The sequence below is a fragment of the Caretta caretta genome, chromosome 7, assembly GCF_965140235.1.
Source record: "Caretta caretta isolate rCarCar2 chromosome 7, rCarCar1.hap1, whole genome shotgun sequence".
Classification (NCBI taxonomy): Eukaryota; Metazoa; Chordata; order Testudines; family Cheloniidae; genus Caretta; species Caretta caretta.
The window spans coordinates 32,514,667-32,533,492 of NC_134212.1; the positions used below are offsets into that span (position 1 = coordinate 32,514,667).

Below are 18,826 nucleotides of genomic sequence, written 5' to 3' on the forward strand. Positions count from 1 at the left end.
TCAAGCCAGGCATGTAAGGAGGTTTCGGCCTTGCAGTCGGAGAGTGCCTGTCTCCAGCCCTGGGAACATTAGCATTAATCATTTGAATCTGACATGATTACAACCTCATTTCCTCTGTATTACTCCAACGGGGCTTTCAAAACCAATGGCAAGGGAGATTGGACACCAGAGCCAGAGATGGAATAAAGGGGTCTCAGTCCTAGCTGGTGAGGCTGGACAACTGCATCTCATGGGGGGTCCACCCACCAACCCCAAGAAATCCTGCACTATCATCTTTAGAACAAACCAGGAATCATCCAGGGCAAAATTGCATCTCAAATGCAGGAAGGAGCAAGTGGGATTTTTTAGTGGGTTAGAGCAGGAGGACCTAGGGGTTCTAGTCCTGGCACTGGGAGGGGAGAGTGGTCTAGTGGGCTGGAGCAGGGAGTGAGAGTTGATTGTTATGGGAGTGGAGCAGGGTCTCAAACAGTAGGATCAGAGGCATTCTATATTCCTGGCTTTGCCACTGCCTCAGTTTCTCCCCTCTGTAGAAGGGGGATAATAGCACTTGCAAGAGGCTGGCAAACCTTTACTAATGAATTTTCATTGTGTGCTTTGAGAGCAACTAACTCTGGCAGAGTGCTTTGTACTGTATTCCTTTGTAGTGGTTATGATACACCATGGGTGTTAGAACAGTTATTAGTGGAACCATGGCTAACGATGCCTCCCTTCCCAATGTTTATTTGCATAAATACTGCAACCCCAGCACTTTTGGGTTCAGACCAAATCCCCTCCAAAATAAAACACCTGATTGTCAGGGGCTGTGTTATTACTGCTTGCAGGAGCATGCCACACTACATGGTTAAATCAGCATCCTGACCCTTTGCAGCATGGGAGTTGTAGGCAGAGGGTGCATGACAGGGACGCTAGCCTATCCTGCTGCTTCTCCTTCTTACTCTGTAGCCCAGTCCTAACCTCCTGGATCTGTAATGGCTGCTTCTAGAGATGTAGTGAGTGGGCCAGGCCTGCTCTTAAAGGGGCCTAGAGAGGTTTAGAGATGGGTCCCCCTCTAGCAGGGAATGGAAAATGCAGTTCTGCAGTTCTGTTGCCATGCAGGTGGCTGCTGCCTTGCACTGGGAAGGATTGCCCTGTACTGTATTGCACACAAATGGGAGTCATGAGCTGCACCAAACTTGGAGGATGTGTTACACTGAATTACATTGCACTGATGTGCAACACACCAAAGAGAACTGCATTAAAGTTGGTGTGACAGCACAGAATTGTGTTGCATTCAGCTGAATTGTCTCAATCTGGAGTGCAGTTAATTTCATTGGAATTCACACAGGGCCAAATTCTCCTCTGTATGATCTCAATGATGTGGCTGCATCTGTTCCATGGAAGCTTTTTGTACAATGTACTGGCCTTTAAGGCCAGAGGGGATCGTTTGGGAGGCCATATACCCTGATTCCATGTGTCTGGGGACAGCAAATGAAGGCTGGAAAAATAATGGAAGCGACCATTAGGAAAGAGGAAGTTGGTCCCGGGGAGCAGTTAGTTTCTGGGAGTTTGTGACAGGTTCCCCGGATGCAACCTGGATCTGGGGTACTCGGGCATACTAACCTAGGCTCCCTCTCACACTGTGATGCTGTGACAAGCTAAAACCTCCCCAGGTACTTTACTTACACAGCCATCCACAGGCAGGGACACATCCTGCTGAGTTATATGAATGCTTTTCCTAGCCACTCATCAACTAACAATCGAGAGTCTCCAGTCAATTCCTCCAGCTCCCCAGCCTAGGCACCCAGGGCTGTACTGTCTTGCCCTGGTCAGAAGCCTGATAGTGTAAGTTTATTACACAGTCTGCCCCTCTCTCAATGTGGAGAGGACATGCATCAGCTTTTGTTCACTGAGCAGATTTCCCAAGCACTTCAACCAAAACACACTGTTTAAGGTAAAATATAAACAGATTGATTTACTACAAAAAGATAGATTTTACGTGATTATAAGTAGTAAGTGTACAGATGAAAGTTGGTTACCTAAGAAATAAAAGTAAAATCGCAATCTGAGCTCTATAAACTAGACAGGATTTGAATCAAGCAGTGTCTCACCCTGATGATATAGTTCCTTAATACACAAGCTGGGGTTCTCCTTTCCAGCCTGGGACCATCTTCCCAGTTCAGTCTTTGTTCTCTGGACATGTTTCCAGGTGTTGAGTTGTAGGGGAAGTGAGGCCAAGTGATGATGTCACTTCCCCTTTTTTATAGTTTCTTCCAACTTGCTGGAAAGACCCTTTGCTATGAAGTGAGTCAAGTAGTGTCCATTGTCTACATGCTCACTTTGAGAGATCTCCATTGTATACAGTTCCTGGGTTAGTCCTTGGTAGTGTGGATTCCCCTGAATAAGTCATCAACACTGTCTGGCTTCTCCACTGTTGTACCTGAAAGGCTGGTTGGGGGTGTTTCCAACTTCACAACACATTTCAGTAACACACACATAGCAAAACTTAATAACTTCCCATACAATGATAACACATACAATCCAACAGAATATTAATGTTCAACAGGTCAAGACTTTTAGAATGATACCTTACAAGGCATACTTTGTATAAAACATAATAATCATATCACCATGGTAAATATGGGGGTGCCAGGGTATTGCTTTGGGGTACAGAGTGCCACAAAGGGGAAAGGTATTGGGCCATCCAAAACCCTTACTCCTTGAATGGCCTAGGACCAGGAGCTTTGAAGAGTGGGCACAGCAATGCTCCACTCTCTCCCATCCAGCACAGACATGGTTTGGAGTTTAGACCCACCTGGGAAGGATCAAGAAACTGGACAGTGACTGGCCAGATGACTCAAGAGGAAGCTCCAAGCCCAGTAAAGTGGGGAGCTGCTCAGGTGGAGAGGAAGAGCTCATCTGGGACACAGCCCCAGTGGGGAGAGCTTGTGAAACCCCTAAATCTGAGGGCAGGCCAGGCAGACCAGGACTGAAATCGCCCAGTCCCAAGAAGGAGGGCCGGGAAATCCTGAACTTAAAGAGGGTAGCTGGTTAATTTGAATTAATTAGCCCTAAGAAAGGGGAAATATGGTTCTTAAAGACTCTGGGTATAACTGGATTATTCTCAGTACATATAGGGAAACTGAGGCAGGGTGCCTGAAGGGCTGTCCTAGGCCACAAGGGGGTGTTATGAGACAGCATCCATGTATAGCTTTGAACCTGCGAGCTACCAGGCACCCTCAACTACTCATCTCCCCAAAGGATCAAGCCCTAAATGAGAAGAGCATTTTGGCTCTGTGTTATGTTGCAATTGCATTGAAGCAGAAAGCACTCTGCTGCATTTCATTTCACTGTCTGCAATTGCATGCAGTGCGCAGCATCTCCTTGAAATGCAAGGGGCTGCACTGCACTAGAGGGACAGGGGAAGTAGTGTAGCCCCTGAATTGAGATGGAGGCTGTCACATTAAATTGTACCATGTTGCAATGCGTTGGAGTAGGTCACATGGAGTAGAATTGCATTAGGAGACTCTTAGAAGTGGGATACCTGACTGGAGGGGCCGTGGGTGAAACCAGTGGCGGCAGTGAGAGGGGAATAGCTGACTGGAGGGGCCCATGGGTGTGACTGGGGTGGCAGGGATGGGGGATATCTGACTGAGGGGGCCCATGGGTGTGACCAGGGATGTCAGGGAAGTAGATATGGGGCTGGAGGGGCCCGTGGGCCTGACATAGCGCTGCCTGGGGATACACATTGAATCCCACTTTCTAGGGCTATCAGACCAGCTCCCCCTTGTCTTGGGGCCCCAGCCCTTGGCTGGGCTGTGGAGTTAGGGCAGGCCCCCACACAGAGCCAGCCCTGGCTGCCACCAAGCTGGGTCCACACCATGGCTTCATCTGTGGCTGAACTTGTCTCCAGCAGGGAGGGAGGTGCTGTGGGCTGAGCTGAGCAGGGATTTGGGGCTCCTAAAAGTGTCTTATGGCTAATGAATGAGGGAGGTGAAGGTCAGAGGATAGAGATAGCACAGGGGCTGGTGGGTGGCTGGGCCCCACAGGGCAGGGCCGTGGAGTAGTGCAGGGGGGCTGCAGGGAGGGGGGCAAGTGCTGTGTCCCCCCAAACTCACCGTCCCCTGAGCTAGAGCAGCCCCCTGCTGAGACTCTGACAGCAAGGTCACCTCTGTTCCAGACACCCCCACCTCACGCCATCCTTGCTGTCCCTCCCCCACTGTTGCTACCAGAGCCCCCACCCCATTCCTCCAATCTCCAGCACCCACGGTGAGAGCATCGCTTTGTGAACCTAGTGACTGCTTCACATGCACACACACATACTCAGACATACATGTATACACATGTGCATATGCATATGCGTGTGCACGCACACGGGAACTCCCACATACATGCTGCTGTGCCTACCAGGGGGCAGCTGGTGCGGGTGGGAATTGTTGCCACAGTGGGGTGGTTAAATGGGCGGAGAGGGTGTCCTCTGGGATACGTGGGGACTACAGCGTGCTGGCAACCCAGCCCAGCTCTGGGCCTAGCTCAGAGGGACAGGGAGAGGGTATTGCAGGGTGCAATGCCAGGGGCAGACAGGTAAGCCCTGGGCACCTGCCATGGAGAGGCTCAGGGTTGAGGCTGGGTATGTTGGTGGAATGAGATATACCAGCCCTTGCCAGAGGATTTGTGGGCCAGTCCCGTCCTAGCAGGTGATGACTCTATGGCCGGTCTCAGCCTCTCTCCCTGGAGCTGGATTCCTGCTGGGGACCACTCCCTTCAGTGTGTGATGAGTCTGCCTGGTCTCAATCCATCTTCCCCCATCTCTCTACCCGCCGTGGGGCCAGCCCTTTGGCCCCTTGCTTAGCACCATTAACGTTGTGACATTCGGAGGCTGATTTTGAGGGGGACCTCCCCCCGTAGGTGAACCCCTCTCCCTCCCATTGTGAAACAAGGGAGTGTGGCCGGATGAGACGTGAGTGCATGGACCAGGCTGTGGAGGCCAAACTTCAGCAATAGGTGACTGAGTAGTGGAACTGAAGGCATCAAATTGGGGGTCAGGGGGGTGATCTTGATTCCCACAGGAAATGGGTTAGTGTGTGAATCCGGTAGGAGGGTAATGATTAACCCTAAATGTGCTGCTCTGACGTAAGAAGGGGGGATTGGGCCTCACGCCTGGGGGAGGTGGCCAGACCCAATCCCCTTGGATCAAGATGTGGGGCGGGGGGATAGGAAGGAAAGTTGTTTGCTGGGTGGATGTGTCTTTAAAAGGATGATGTGAGGTGAAGGGGGTGTGGAGGAGATAGAAGAGGGTTATGGGTTTAGAAGGTTAAAGGGGCAGAGATGTAGAAAGGTAAATGAGGGCAAAGCCAGAACTCCTGGCAGGGGCTGAGACTTGACTCAGCTTGTTGCACATGCGAGGCACATTGGCAAAGGTTCCCCCACCCCACCCAGAAGAGATGGGTGTGGGGAGCAGAGATGGGCAGGTGACCCCAGAATTGTCTCACTCTGCATCATTAGTAACACTCCTGACTGGGTCTGTGACTAGTGCCAGCTTGTTGGGGGATGAGCCAGTGTCTGGGGCAGAACCAGTGCCCGGTCCCCAGTGCCAGGGCAGACGCAGTGCCTGGTCCCCAGCGGCTGTGCCCAGTCTGGCACCAGCCTTCTCTCTTCAATCCCAGCCCTGGATCCCAGTTCCCAATCTCCAGTGCCCACTTCCCCCTGCCTCCATGCCAGCTTCCTCCCTGTTAGCAGCTGCCTCTAATTGTGGGCAGAAGAGAGGAGGGCACTCTGGGTTAGCAGCATAACATGGCAGGAGTCAATCGTTAACCCCCCTCCCCACCTTCCCCTCTGCTCTGTATATAAGGCAGCCAGGAACTGGGAAAAGCTGCTCCTTAAGGGAACCTGTGCCTATCTCTCCCTGCAGGTGCCTGTGTCTGTCTCTCCGTTGAGGCGCCCGTCTCTCCCTGCAGTCACCCCAGGAGGGGCTTGTGCCCATCTCCCCCACCATCTGGTGTCCCCTGCCACCCCCCAACCATGGCCTTTGGAGACCTTCTGGAGAAGGTGGGCAGTGCAGGTCCCTTCCAGCTCCTCTGTGTCCTGCTGCTCACTGCGCCTGCCCTCCTCATTGCCAGCCACAACCTGGTGCAGAACTTCAGTGCCATCTCCCCTGAGCACCAGTGCCGCCCCCTGCCACCGGGCACCAACGCCAGCTGGGTGGGCAACAGCACGGCAGCTCATGGGGGGCTCTCCCTGGCCCCGAGCCCAGAGCAGTGCTGTCACTTGGCGGGCACCCATGGGCAGCGTCCAAGACACAACGGTTCGCTGGGCAGGGAAGGCGAGACAGAGCCCTGCCGGGACGGGTGGTACTACGACCGCAGCACCTTCTCCTCCACCATCGTCACTGAGGTATGGCTCATAGCCCCTTTTCTTCCCCACTGCCCCGAGGCAGAGCCATGGGGTGGGGGCAGGGATGGGGGGGAACCACGTAGGGGGAGGGGATAGAGTGAGGATTGTGGGGAGAGAGGGGAGGGGAGGTGGGGAATGAAGAGGGACAGGAACTGGGAGGACGGTAGGGGAGAGAGAGGATGGGGAGAGCTGGGGAGGGGGCCAGAGAAGGGTGTGGGGGAAGGTTGGGTGCTGGGGGATACATGGCTATGGAGTTCCAGTCCCCCCAGGACAAACCACTGACTGGGAGGGGGCCCCCTGGGGGTGCCACACCCTGTCCCTGTGGGCACTGACTGTCCGTCTGTCTGCCAGTGGGATCTGGTGTGTGACCTGGGCCCCCTCCCAGCGCTGGCGCAGATGCTGTTCATGGCAGGGGTGCTGCTTGGAGCCCTCCTTTTCGGAGTCTTCTCAGACAGGTGGGTGAGGTGGGGGCATCCCCCTGAAACTAACATCCCCCACCCTGGATCAGATCCCCCTCTCCCTGCTGCCCTGGCTCAGACCAATGGGCCCATCCAGCCCATTATCCCCTCTACCCACCCACCCCTGGATCAGACCAATGGGCCCATCCAGCCCAGTGCCCCCCTGCCCACGCCGCCCTGGCTCAGATGCATGGTCCAATGCTAGGTCATTCCATGACGTATGGAAACATTCCCTGGGTTGAGAAGCACCCTAAACTGGTGAGTGGTTTACCCCTCACTTGTCACTGGCTGGTTATTGATGCTCAGCTCCCCAGCACCGCCTGTTAACCATGGGTTGTGGGTGACAGCCCCGTCTGTCAGCAAAGACACGTCCGTCGCTGATCAGCGCTCAGCACTCAGCCAACAGGTTTTAGCAAGGGCTGGTTATTGACAAGGGGGTCCCACCCTTTGCTGCTTCTGTTGTCCCAGCACTTGTACACACCATGCGTCCCTCCAGCCCCTGCACAGCTCCCTCTGCTGCATCCAGCCCCCTCTAGTTCAGGGACACGCTGCAAGCCCCCTACCGCCCCCTCATGACAGGATCACCCATTGTCCCCCAGTGCCAGGGGCTGTGGGCACACCCCTTCCCCCCCCCCCCCCCCGTGTTCCCTTACCTACCCTCCCCCATTGTTATTTGTCTGGGAGATGTCATTCCCGCCCCCCCTCCCCCTTACACTCTGTTGGGAGGATGGGCAGAGCAGAGATGGAGTGTTGTCATGCTGCTAGTTCATTAATTGGTGCCCTCAATGAGCTTTTTGGTCTCGGGTGTTTGAGGCTGTGGCTCTGCTAAAGTGCTGCTGGGGCTCCGGATACCCTCCATTTCCCTCTTCCAGTTGTGCCCAAATTCCCCATAGGGTTTTAGCAATTGGTGCCTGGAACGTTCCCTGAAATTCTGGGCTGGATCAGGCGCAGCACTCAAAGGTTATTGTGTTGCAGACAGAGCGAGAAATGCCAGGGAATCGAGTGTACAGCCAAGCTCGGTTAGTTACAAGTTACCGGATATCGATGATCAGGGATCAAGTGCTGGTCACTTGTTTCGATGATCAGTTATTTACCAGTAATGATCAGTGAGCTGGGGCAGTTGCTGTTGATCAGTGATTATCAGCTGTCAGTTACTGACTCCAAACAATCACAGACGCCCGATGGAGCGCTGCAGTTTCCTGTGGCCGTGAGTACCGCAGGTGAACAGTCTGCCATGTGAGAGAGCTGTGTTGCTCCCTCTGGGGTCTTACCCTGGACGCTCCCCTCTGTGATGCAGGTTTGGGCGGCGGGTCATCCTGCTGTGTTCTCTGCTGTTGGTGGCTGTCATGGGAACTGGGGCTGCCTTATCCTCAGACTTCCTCACCTACTGTGCCTTCCGCCTGCTGAGCGGGGTCGGTCTGTCTGGCTTCCTCCTCAACTACATCTGCCTCAGTGAGTATCCCCAGGGCAGGGGCAATGGGACAGGGCCTTTCTCCTCTAGGGGGCACCAGCTACCATCCAGCCCCAGGGCAGCGGGACCAACAGGCATGTGGGGGACAGGATACAGAGCTTTCTGCTCCACTGGGCACTGTCTCCAATCTGGCCCTAGAGTGGGGGCACTGGCTGGCTTCAGGGGGTGGAATATGAGGGCTTTCTTCTCCAATGGGCACTGGCTCCAATCCGGCCCCAGAGCAGAGGGACTGGCTGGCCTAAGAGGGTGAGGAATGGGATATAGGGCCCTTCCTCATAGGGGGCACAAGTTCCAATCCAGGTTAATGATGCCCAGGGACCTTCCCCATCCAGGGACCTTCCCCATCCAACCATTGCATAGCATGCAATGAGTTCGCTGTGTCTCAGCCCAGTTCCTAGCAGGAATATCTCGGCTGGCCCTAATTGTGGGAGGCTCGAGTGGGGAGGCTGAAAGGGCTACAGAATGAGCCCCACCCCCGTCCCCACCGTTCCCAAGGCTGGCCTTGGCTGAGGCCCATGAGTGATGGGTGTGGGGAGGGGCTTGGTCTGAGAAAGGGGCCCAGGAGTCACCCCCCAGCTCAGATGTTTCATCCCTCTGCCCCTGCCCAGGTCTGGAATGGGTCCCCACCAAGTCCCGCGCCCTGGTGGTGACATGGCTGAGTTACTGCAGCACGGCAGGTCAGGTGGTGCTGGCTGGCCTGGCCTACAGCATCCGGGACTGGCGCTGGCTGCAGCTGGCCATTTCTACCCCCTTCTTCATCTTCTTCCTCTGTGTCTGGTGAGTCCCCTATCCCTAGAAGGGCCTTGGAGAGGAGTGGGGTCCAGTGGCGAGAGCAGGGGGCTGGGAGCCTGGACTCCTGGGTTCTATCCCCTGCTCTGGATGGGGAGTGGGGTCCAGGGGTGAGAGCAGGGGGCTGGGAGCCAGGACTCCTGGGTCCTACTCTCTGCTTTGGGAATGGAGTGGGGCCTAGCGGTAAGAGCAGGGGAGAGGACTGCGTTCTATTCCCAGTCTTGCCACTGCTTAACTCTGTGACCTTGGTGGGGGCAAATCACATCTCCCCCATGCCTCAGTTTCCCCCTCCATAAAACGGGGCTGAAGAACTGACAGCAAAGCACTTTGAGATTCCCCCAGGGATCAGCCCTGTCTGAGTGGAATCCTGGCTCCTCCCCTCCGCAGGTGGATCCCGGAGTCCGCACGCTGGCTCATTGTCAACCACAAGCCTGCAACGGCGCTGAGCAACCTGCAACGGGTGGCCCGGATCAACCAGAAGCAGCTGGGTGGGGACAGCATCTCCCTGGAAGTGAGCTGATACCCTTTGACCCCTCGGGGTCATAGCATGTCCCAGCCCTGATACCCAGCTGGGGCTGGCCCTGGCGAGGGGGATGGGAGGCCCTTGGGGGGGCCCCAGTTGGGTTGGCACCTGGCCCATTTCCTCACCTGCATGGCACTGGGAGCTGGGAAAGCTGAAAGGGGGCAGGGTCTTGTCCAGAGAGGAACCCCCGCCCCAAACACAGTGGGGGCAGCGAAGGGGGTGGAAGTTCCTTCGTGGGCATGAAGATGGGGGGGGCAAAGGTGAGAGGGCAAGAGGTGCATGTCACACGGGGCGAGGGCCCTGATTCCATCTAGAGTTGAAAGGGCTTCATCTCTCCAACCAGCCAGTCCTGTGCACACTCATGTGTCCATCCCTCCCTCCCTCACACACCCGTCCTCTGTCCCTCCCCAAACATATCGTCCATCTCTCCTTACCCACACACACACCCACCCATCCCTCCCTCCCCACACACACCCATCCTCGGTCCCTCCCCAAACATATCTGTCCATCCCCCCTTACCCACACACACCTGTCCATCCCTCCCTCCCTCACACACCCGTCCATCCCTCCCTCCCCCCTTCACCCATCCATTCCTCCCTCCCCTCACACACACATCTCTCCCTCCCTCCGGCCCGTCCGTCCTTCCATCCCCACCCTCCCTCCATCCCCACACGCACCTGTCCATCTATCCCTCCCCACACACAGCTGTCTGTCCCTCCATCCCTCAATCTGTTGCTCTGGGGCTGGCCCTCTCCCAACATTCAGGGCTGGGATTTGCCCCCTCCCCCCATTACACTCTCCTAGTGCCCAGGCTACCAGGGCAGATGCCAAGGCCAGAGGCCATGGTCGGGGTCTCGTGCTGAGCTCCTGCCTCCAGCCTCAGCCCTGCGAGGCTCCCAGCTGAGGGCAAGATGGGGGGTGGGGCTCTGGGGCTGCCTAGGTCCTGGGCTGGGCGAGTGGGGCCAAGGGAAGGGGCGATTCCGTGTCCAGCCTCCTCCTCGCCTGGGGCCTTGAATGGCCGGGGCACTGCTGAGCCACCTTCTCTCTCCTAGATGGTGGAGAAGGTGGGGGGCAGCCTCCCTGAGAAAAGCACATGCTCCTGCCTGGGCCTCTTCCACACGCCGGCCATGAGACGCATCTCCTGCTGCCTCATGAGTGTCAGGTAAGGGCCCTCTGCCCGGCCAGCCTGGGGCTCAGAGACTCCAGCACCAGGGAGTGACCCTCCTGCACCCTGGAGGGGACGGACAGAACCATATGTCTACCACGGGATAAGGGTACCTATCAGGGGACAGCTAGATGGTGCAGGGTGGAGGGGTAGTGTTGAACTGGATAGAAGGTCAGCTGTGGTGATAGACAGTTAAGGAAAAGAGGGTCCATGGGGAGAGGGAGGGATGGACGGATAGTCGAACATCTAGGATTTAGTAATGTGGATGGATGGACACAAATACATCTTCCTGGATCTAAGGAGGGGATGGAGGGACAGATGGGTGGATGGATGGATGGACACAGCTAAATCTCTGAGGAGAGGTGGAGGGATGGACAGAAGGACACATCTATGAGGATGGACAGTAGAGGGATGGACACAGATGTATCTAGGAGGATGGACGGGGGAAGGGTGGACACAGATGTATCTAGGAAGATGGATGGAGAGGAATGGACACAGATTTATCTAGGAGGATGGACAGGGGAGAGATGGACACAGCTGTATCTAGTGTGGTAAACCCAGGACAAACAGCTACGGGGGGGCCTAGTAATCAGTCCCAGAAGGTTAAAAGGCCCCTCCCTATCCACTGACGAGAGGTAACCACAGGTTAATAAGGTTCAGCTGAAAAGGGATTCCTAGAGAACCAATTAGGTTCAGCTGACTCCAACTGCTTAAGACCTTTTTAAACCCTCACCTGTTAGGAAAGTGAGAGTAGCAGGGAAGCTGCTAGTAGGCTAGGTGCAGCAAAACACTGAACCTTTCCAGGAAGGGAGGCTGTATTCCCTCCCCAGAAGGAAAAGGAAAGCAGGCACAAGGGACTGACTGAGGAAAGGTATAGCCTGACCTTGTGCCACCTAGACGGACTGCCTTGCCCAAACCTGTGTCTCCAAAGCTAAAAAGAACTGAGCCTGCTGAGGTGAACAAGGTACTTTGCCACACATGGTGTCAGTGGTGGGATAAGTGAGTGAGGATCTGTGGCAAGCCATCTCAGGGCAGGGTAAATCACCACAAACAAATAAATGGAGGATGTAGTGAAGGTGTTGGTACAGGCCACTGTGGCCCAACAAGAGGCTACCAGGGTACAGATGGCTGCCCAGCAGGAGTCAGTGCGAGTCCAGCAGGAAACAAACCAATTACTGATGAACCAGGCGGCCCAAGATCGAGCCACCCTGAATGAAGTGGTGAACCAGTTAAAAGCCCTGACCATGCTGACGCATGGCCCCCAGGGGGCCTGGCTGCTGCAGGCAAGCAACTATTTACAGAAGATGACCACAGACGACGACATAGAGGCATATCTCCTCGCCTTTGAGAGGATGACCCTGCGGGAGGCCTGGCCCCAAGACCAGTGGGCAGGTATCCTGGCTCTGTTTCTGTGTGGGGAGGCCCAGGTCTATTTTGAAATGACAACAGAAACAGCTATGGATTACCCCCAGCTGAAGGCGGAGATCCTGGCGAGGTCAGGCGTGACACCAGCCATAAGGGCCCAGTGCTTCCACAAGTGGAAATACCGGAACAACAAGGCACCGAGGTCCCAGCTATTTGACTAAATCCACTTCGCCCGGAAGTGGCTCTGCCCCGAGACCCATGGCCCGGAGAAAACTGTGGAAATCCTAGTGTTGGACAGGTACATGAGGGGGTTGCTGCCGGACATACGAGGGTGGGTCTGCCAAAATGATCCCTCCTCCTATGATGAATTAGTTGCCCTCAGAGAGACAGCTAGCAGCCCAAGAACTTTCTTGGACCACTGGGGAAGGAAGGCACCAGAATCAGAGACAAATCTCTGCCCCGAGGCCCCAGTTTGCCCTAGTGCCAGGCCGGACTATGGAGGGGAGGAAGGAGCCTGAAGAGCAGCCAGAGGTCCCGGAGAGACTTGAGGACTGGGGGAGAAAGGCTCGGGGGGTAAAGCCCAACAGTCCTAAAAATTGGGGGCTGCCCCGAGCCGGGTACCGATGTTATGTATGTGGCGAATTGGGGCATATCGCTGCCCAATGCCTGAATCTAGAAGAGCCCATGCAATGCGAACTGGGAGATATAGGAGGACCATGTGATCTAATAAATCTAGTCGGGGTTGCGATGGTCTCTCATAGATACACTAGCCCCGTTAAGATGAATTGAATTGTATAGAGACCACCACGTTAGTAGACTCGGGAAGTGTGATCACGCTGGTCTTGGGAAATCTGGTCGGGCAAGGCCAACTATCCCGGGCCAAGCTCTCAGGAATATCCTGTGTGCATGGGGATGTCAATTATTACCCGACCATCCCCGTAAAAATAGAAGTTCTTGGAAACCCCACTAAGGTGACGGTGGGAGTAGTTCCTTAACTCCCCTACCCAGTCCTCATCGGACGAGACTTCCCAGGATTTGATAGCCTACTCCCTGGAGAGGAGGCGGAATGAAGTAATGAATCCAGGACCCAGGGGATGGCCCCGATAGTTAAATTCCTTCTATGAATTTGCCCAGGATTTGTTCTCTCCACCTGGAAAGCCCAAGAAGACTCAGAGGGAACGGAAGGCAGTTAAAATGAGGGGAACGAGAATCTTGGCCCAGTACCAGAAATCTACGCTTGTAGGGAAAAGAGATGGCCCAACGGACAGCGGGACTGGGCCAGAGATCGACGACTCTGTCACCAGACCTAGTTCCCCGAGGGTTTTCCCTGAGGGGGAGACAGAGGTAGATTCCCCTGAGTTTGGGCAAATGGGGCCCTCACTTGGGAATTTTGGACAGGATCAGGCCAATGATCCAATATACAACAGTAGATATACAATGGATATACAATGATCCAATATACAACAGTGCAGCAAGACACTGAACCTTTCCAGGAAGGGAGGCTGCATTCCCTCCCCAGGAGGGAAAAGGAAAACAGGCACAAGGGACTGACTGAGGAAAGGTGTAGCCTGACCTTGTGCCACCTAGACTGACTGCCTTGCCCAAACCTGTGTCTCCAAGGCGAAAAAGAACTGAGCATGCTGAGGTGAACAAGGTACTTTGCCACACTAGGAGGATCGACAGGGGAGGGGTGGACGCAGCTGTATCTAGGAGGATGGATGGGTTGTTTCTACCCCTGATGTCACAAACTAGCTGAGCTCTCCATGTTACCTATGAGTCCTGCTTGGCCCTCTGACCCATCTCCGCTCTGCTCTGCAGCTTTTCCACCAACCTGGCCTACTTCGGGCTCTCCATGGACCTGCCGGCCTTTGGCCTGGACATCTTCCTGGTGCAGACATTCTTTGGGGCCATTGACATCCTGGCCAAGATGGCCTGTACCCTGGCCCTGAGCTACTTTGGGCGCCGAGCCATCCAGGCCAGCTCCCTCATCCTGGCCGGAGTCTTTCTCCTGGGGAACATCCCTGTACCCAGAGGTAAGGAGCCCCCTGGAGCCCCAGGTTCTTAGCCCATTCAGCTTCCAGCAGTGATGGGAGCCAGGTTGGTCCCACTGAGCTGGGAAGTGGGGGAAGCCCTTGTGACATGGCTCTGCCAAGAGTCTCCTGTCCCATGACCTTCAGGAGAGATGGCTCAGGGGTTAGAGTGGGAGGGTGGGGCTGGGAGTCAGGACTCCTGGGTTCTATCCCCAGTCCTGGAAGGGAACTGGGGTCTGGTGATTGGAACGGAGTGGGCAGCTGGGAGTCAGCACTCCTGGATTCTATTCATGGCTCTGCCTTGGACAAGCCACTTCACCTGTGCAGCCCCATGCCTCAGTTTTCCCACTGTGAAATGCTGCTGTGATACTTTGCATGGCTCATGTGGCAGCTGTGACGTGGGACTGCAGTGACTAAAACCTGCACAGGGCTCTGATCTCCAGGAAGGCCAGTTCCACAACCCCATCTTTCCCCTCTCCAGAGATGCTGATGGTGCGACTGGCTCTGGTGGTGCTGGGAAAAGGATGCCTGGCTGCCTCCTCTGTCTGCTCCTGCCTGTATGGGGGAGAACTCTTCCCAACCGCTGTCAGGTAAAATCAGGACTGGGATTCCCCATCTCTGATTGTTTAAACAGCCCCTGCGTCTCTCCCCAGCGGCAGGTGCATCTCAGCACTGGGTGAGGGATCTCTGTATAAATAGCCCCTGTGACCCACCCCAGAGGTGGCTGCCTCAGTGCCAGGCAAGGGCTCCCTGTAACAACAGCCCCTGTGCTCCATCCCAGAGGCACCCTCATCTCTGTGCGGGGCATGCTATTATTGTTACAAGTCTCTAACAGCATACTGTGTCTGGCAGGCAGACAGGCACTGGCTTCACCACTGTGATGGCTCGTCTGGGTGGCATGGTGGCCCCGGCGGTGCTGGTGGCTGGGCAGCAATTTCCCTTCCTGCCACTGGTGATATTCGGGGTGGCTCCCGTCGTGTCCGGCATCGCGGCCTGCTTCCTGCCAGAGATGCACAATGTCCCCCTGCTGGACACCATAGAAGAGGTGGAGGACAGGTGTGACTCACAGGCTGCTGGGGTATATCTCCTGCTGCCCTTTCCCCTGCAAACCTTTTCCTTGCCTGTCAATCCCTTCCCACCTGCCCTTTCCATCCTTTTCACACCCTCCCTCTTTTGTTCCAGAGCCAGGAGGAAAGGCGAGGAGACGCCCACCAGGGAGACTGTGGCTCACGTTGTCCACTCAACCAGGATCTGAGCAGCCTTCCCTGCCACCCAAAGCCCCCAGTCCTGGCCCCCGCAATGCACAGGTGCAGGCTGCACCAAAAGGCCCACGTGAAGGGAGGAACCACCTGCTGTTCCCTTTGCAACTTAGGAATCAGGCCCCTTAAAGAGACAGGGCAAATGGCAGGTGGGGTATTCTGAGCTGTGTCACTGAGCTGCCCCACAGTGGGGGGCCCTACGCCTCACATGCAGGGAGCCTGTGGGGCGTGGACAGAGGAGGGAGACACCTCCCCAAACAACTTTGCCAGGTGTGATGGTACCTGCTCCCCTTGCTGGTGTATATTGGCCTGACACCCGCTCCTCCCTCCGGTCCGGCAGGGCTGTCACTGGCCCGGGCTGTCACTGGCTCCCCCAGGTTTTGTGTATTGGCCTAATACTCGCTCCTTCCTTTGGCCTGGTCAGGCTGTGAACTGGCTCCTCCTGGTGATGTATCTTGGCCTGACACCCACCCCTCTACAGCATCTGTGGCCCATTCATGAGATGCCGGTTTCTGTCCTGCTGCGAGCTGAGACCCAGCCAACAGATTTCATAGCTGCTGATGAGCCACTACCAAACTGGGCATGGATTGGATCCTGTGGCTGAACTGATGGTCTTGGGGAAAATTGAGCAGAGTGGGGAGAAGCGCCTGGGGGCTCTGAAGGTGTCGATGGCTCCCCATTAGGTGCTGGGGGCACCTAGGTAGCTCAGCTAGGCTGTACAGGAGGCGGGGCAGTTGGATCCAATCTGTAACATTCACCAATGGGGCTGGAGTTTGGAGAGACCCCTCTGGGTGGGGAACGAGCTCCCAGGCAGCAGGGACAGGATGTGTGTGTGTGTGGGGTGCCTAGGTGAGATTTCCTGCACTCGTTCCTGTGGTCTTCTGTACATTTTTGTAAATAAACCAGCCACACTAAAAAATTCCCCTTGCTCCATGTCCCTGATCCCTGCACACCAACCACACCATAGAGTCAGGGCTGGAGCTCCTCTGGAAACAGGGGCGGGGGGCATGTTTCTCTCTCCAGAAAGTATTGATATTTTTGGCAAAAATCTAAGTATTTTGATTCTGAAATGCCACTGCAGTGCCTCGTGGAAGATATAGTTTGGCAGCCTCCTGCTCCTGTCTTCTCCGTGAGATGGGTGCCCTGATAACTACATCTCCCATGATGCACCATGGTCTGCCCTCTTGTAGATGGGAAGGGAATGCATCTTGGGAATCCCTGACTGGTGCATCATGGGAAATGTAGTTTGAGTGCCTCATTCTCCTCTAGGCTGGACTCCCTGGGTAGACTGCATTTTCCCATGATTTACCATACTCTCCCCACATGGGGGTGATGGGGGTCAGAGCCAGGCAGGCTCCTGCAGGGATGCTGGGGACCATGTGCATAACAGTTTCCACACCTAGAGAAGCTATGTCACGTGATGGCTACTAGCAGAAGGGGGAGGGGTGTCTGGTGATATGAGCACCCCCGTGTTACCCCTGTGCTGTGGTAGGATACCCTAGGGGGAAGACTGGAGGGGACAATCTAGCCCTGGATACCAGGTGAGTCTCCTGTTCTGATCATCCCAGACAGTAATCACCAATCTATGTGGAGTAGCAGGGCTGCCGAGAGGGGCACTCCAGTGGTGGATGGGTGTAGAGCTAGGGAGGAGTAGATTGGGGGCACGCCAGGGATGGGTGGGTAGAGGAGCAGAGGGGGGTGCCCCAGTGGCTGGGGTGGGGCAGAGAAGAGGGATGTGCAGTGATAGATCAACAGACCCACCGTTTAGGCTGCAGGGGAAGGTAAGAAGTTCATGTGGGTCTTATCCAGGGTGATTTCAGATGATCTCCCAAGTTTTCTATTGGGCTGGCCCTGAACTGGAAGATCTCCTTGGGCTGGTGCCTGCAGGGGCATTCCTGGCCCAGATCCCTCCTGGGGGTATAGGAGGGGCCCCCTGCCTGCAGAGATACTGCACTACCCCTCCTCCACATGCACACACACCCAGGGCTGCCATCTGGAGAAATGATGTGGCCAGGTGAGAGCTGTGGATGCAAAGCAGAGCAGAGCCCCGACAGAAGCGAAGCAGTGGTGGCCTGCCACACAGGAACAGCGCTCCAAGCTGCTCAGCAGCATGCGGGCTGGCCGATAGGGCAATGCCTTGAACAAAAGGGGCCACTGATGTGGAGTGCCCAATGTGACACCCTGGCACCCCAATATTCACCACTGTCATGTAATTAGGATATGTTTTGTACAAAGTAAGCCTTGTGAGGTATCGTTCTAAAAGTCTTGATCCATTAGACAGTAATATCTCATCAGATTGTATGTGCTATTGTCGTATGTGAAGTTCTGAAGCTTGGCTATGTATGTGTTACTGAAACATGTCGTGAGGTTGAAAACACCCACAAGCAGCCTTTCAGGTACAACAGTAAAAAGGCCAAACAATGTTAATGGCTTATTGAGGAAATACACACAAGCACAAGGATTACCCCAGGAACTGTGTACAATAGAAACTTCTCAGAGATAGCACTACACGATGGGAACAGTTTGACCCAGGTCACAGCAAAAGAGCTTTCCAGTAAGTGGGAAGAAAGTATAAAAGGGGGGAAATGACATTATGGGGGGACCTCACTCTCCCTACAACACCACACCTGGAAACACCTGAGGAACAAAGACTGAACTGTGGGAAGTGATGGTCACAGGCTAGAAGGATTTTTAGTCTGTGTATGAAATCCTGGGAAAGCCAAAACAACTTGTGCCTGAAGAATCTGCCAGCCCGTTTATCACTCAGGGTAAGAATTTGCTAATTTATATCCTTCCTATCTAGTGTGTTAAGCTCAGTTTGCGTTTTTTGTTTATTTACTAAGGTAATCTGCTTTGTTCTGTTTGTTATCCCTTATTGTCGCTTAAAATTTACCTTTTGTAGTTAAACAAGACATAAATTTATTTCAAAACCCAGTTTGTGCAATTCATATCAGGGTGGGGAAGCTGTGCATATCTCCCTCCACCTTGAGAGAGGGGGCTATTTTTATGAGCTTAAGCTGTACAGATGTCTCTATACAATGAAAGACCATATGATTTTGGGTTTACACCCCAAAGGAAGTGTGCACGTGAGTGCTGGATAAAGTCCTGACATGAATCCTCCCACACAGCTGATTTCAGTTTGTGTCTGCAGCTGGGTGTGGCCTTACCTGTGTGTGTGCTAGAGAAGACTTGAGGGCCTAGCATAGCAAGGACTGGGTGAGGAAGCCCAGGCTGGTGGAATGGGCGGGCTCAGTGGAACCCCAGCATATAAGTGGCATCCTGGACGGGGTGTCCAACCCATCACAGGGAAAATAATCCATTCTTTGTCTGTTTGGACTGTGAGTTCTTCCAGACTGGAACTGTCTTTCACTGTGCAGCACCCAGCACAATGGGAGCC

The 18,826-nt window shown here is 54.8% G+C and overlaps 1 protein-coding gene across 2 annotated transcripts; it reads left to right on the forward strand.

Moving 5' to 3' along the window:
* Positions 1-5,863: 5,863 nt before the first annotated feature.
* Positions 5,864-18,359, forward strand: LOC142072696 (solute carrier family 22 member 6-like). Of its 2 annotated transcripts, XM_075130431.1 has the most exons (10): positions 5,864-6,369; positions 6,721-6,824; positions 8,125-8,279; positions 8,907-9,075; positions 9,475-9,598; positions 10,663-10,772; positions 13,959-14,173; positions 14,652-14,760; positions 15,023-15,226; positions 15,353-18,359. In XM_075130431.1, exons 1-10 carry the CDS (start codon positions 5,998-6,000, stop codon positions 15,423-15,425), a joined length of 1,635 nt encoding a protein of 544 aa, XP_074986532.1. In that variant the 5' UTR covers positions 5,864-5,997; the 3' UTR covers positions 15,426-18,359. The 2 variants fall into 2 exon arrangements, with proteins under 2 accessions (XP_074986532.1, XP_074986534.1); XM_075130433.1 differs by lacking the exon at positions 15,023-15,226.
* Positions 18,360-18,826: the final 467 nt, after the last annotated feature.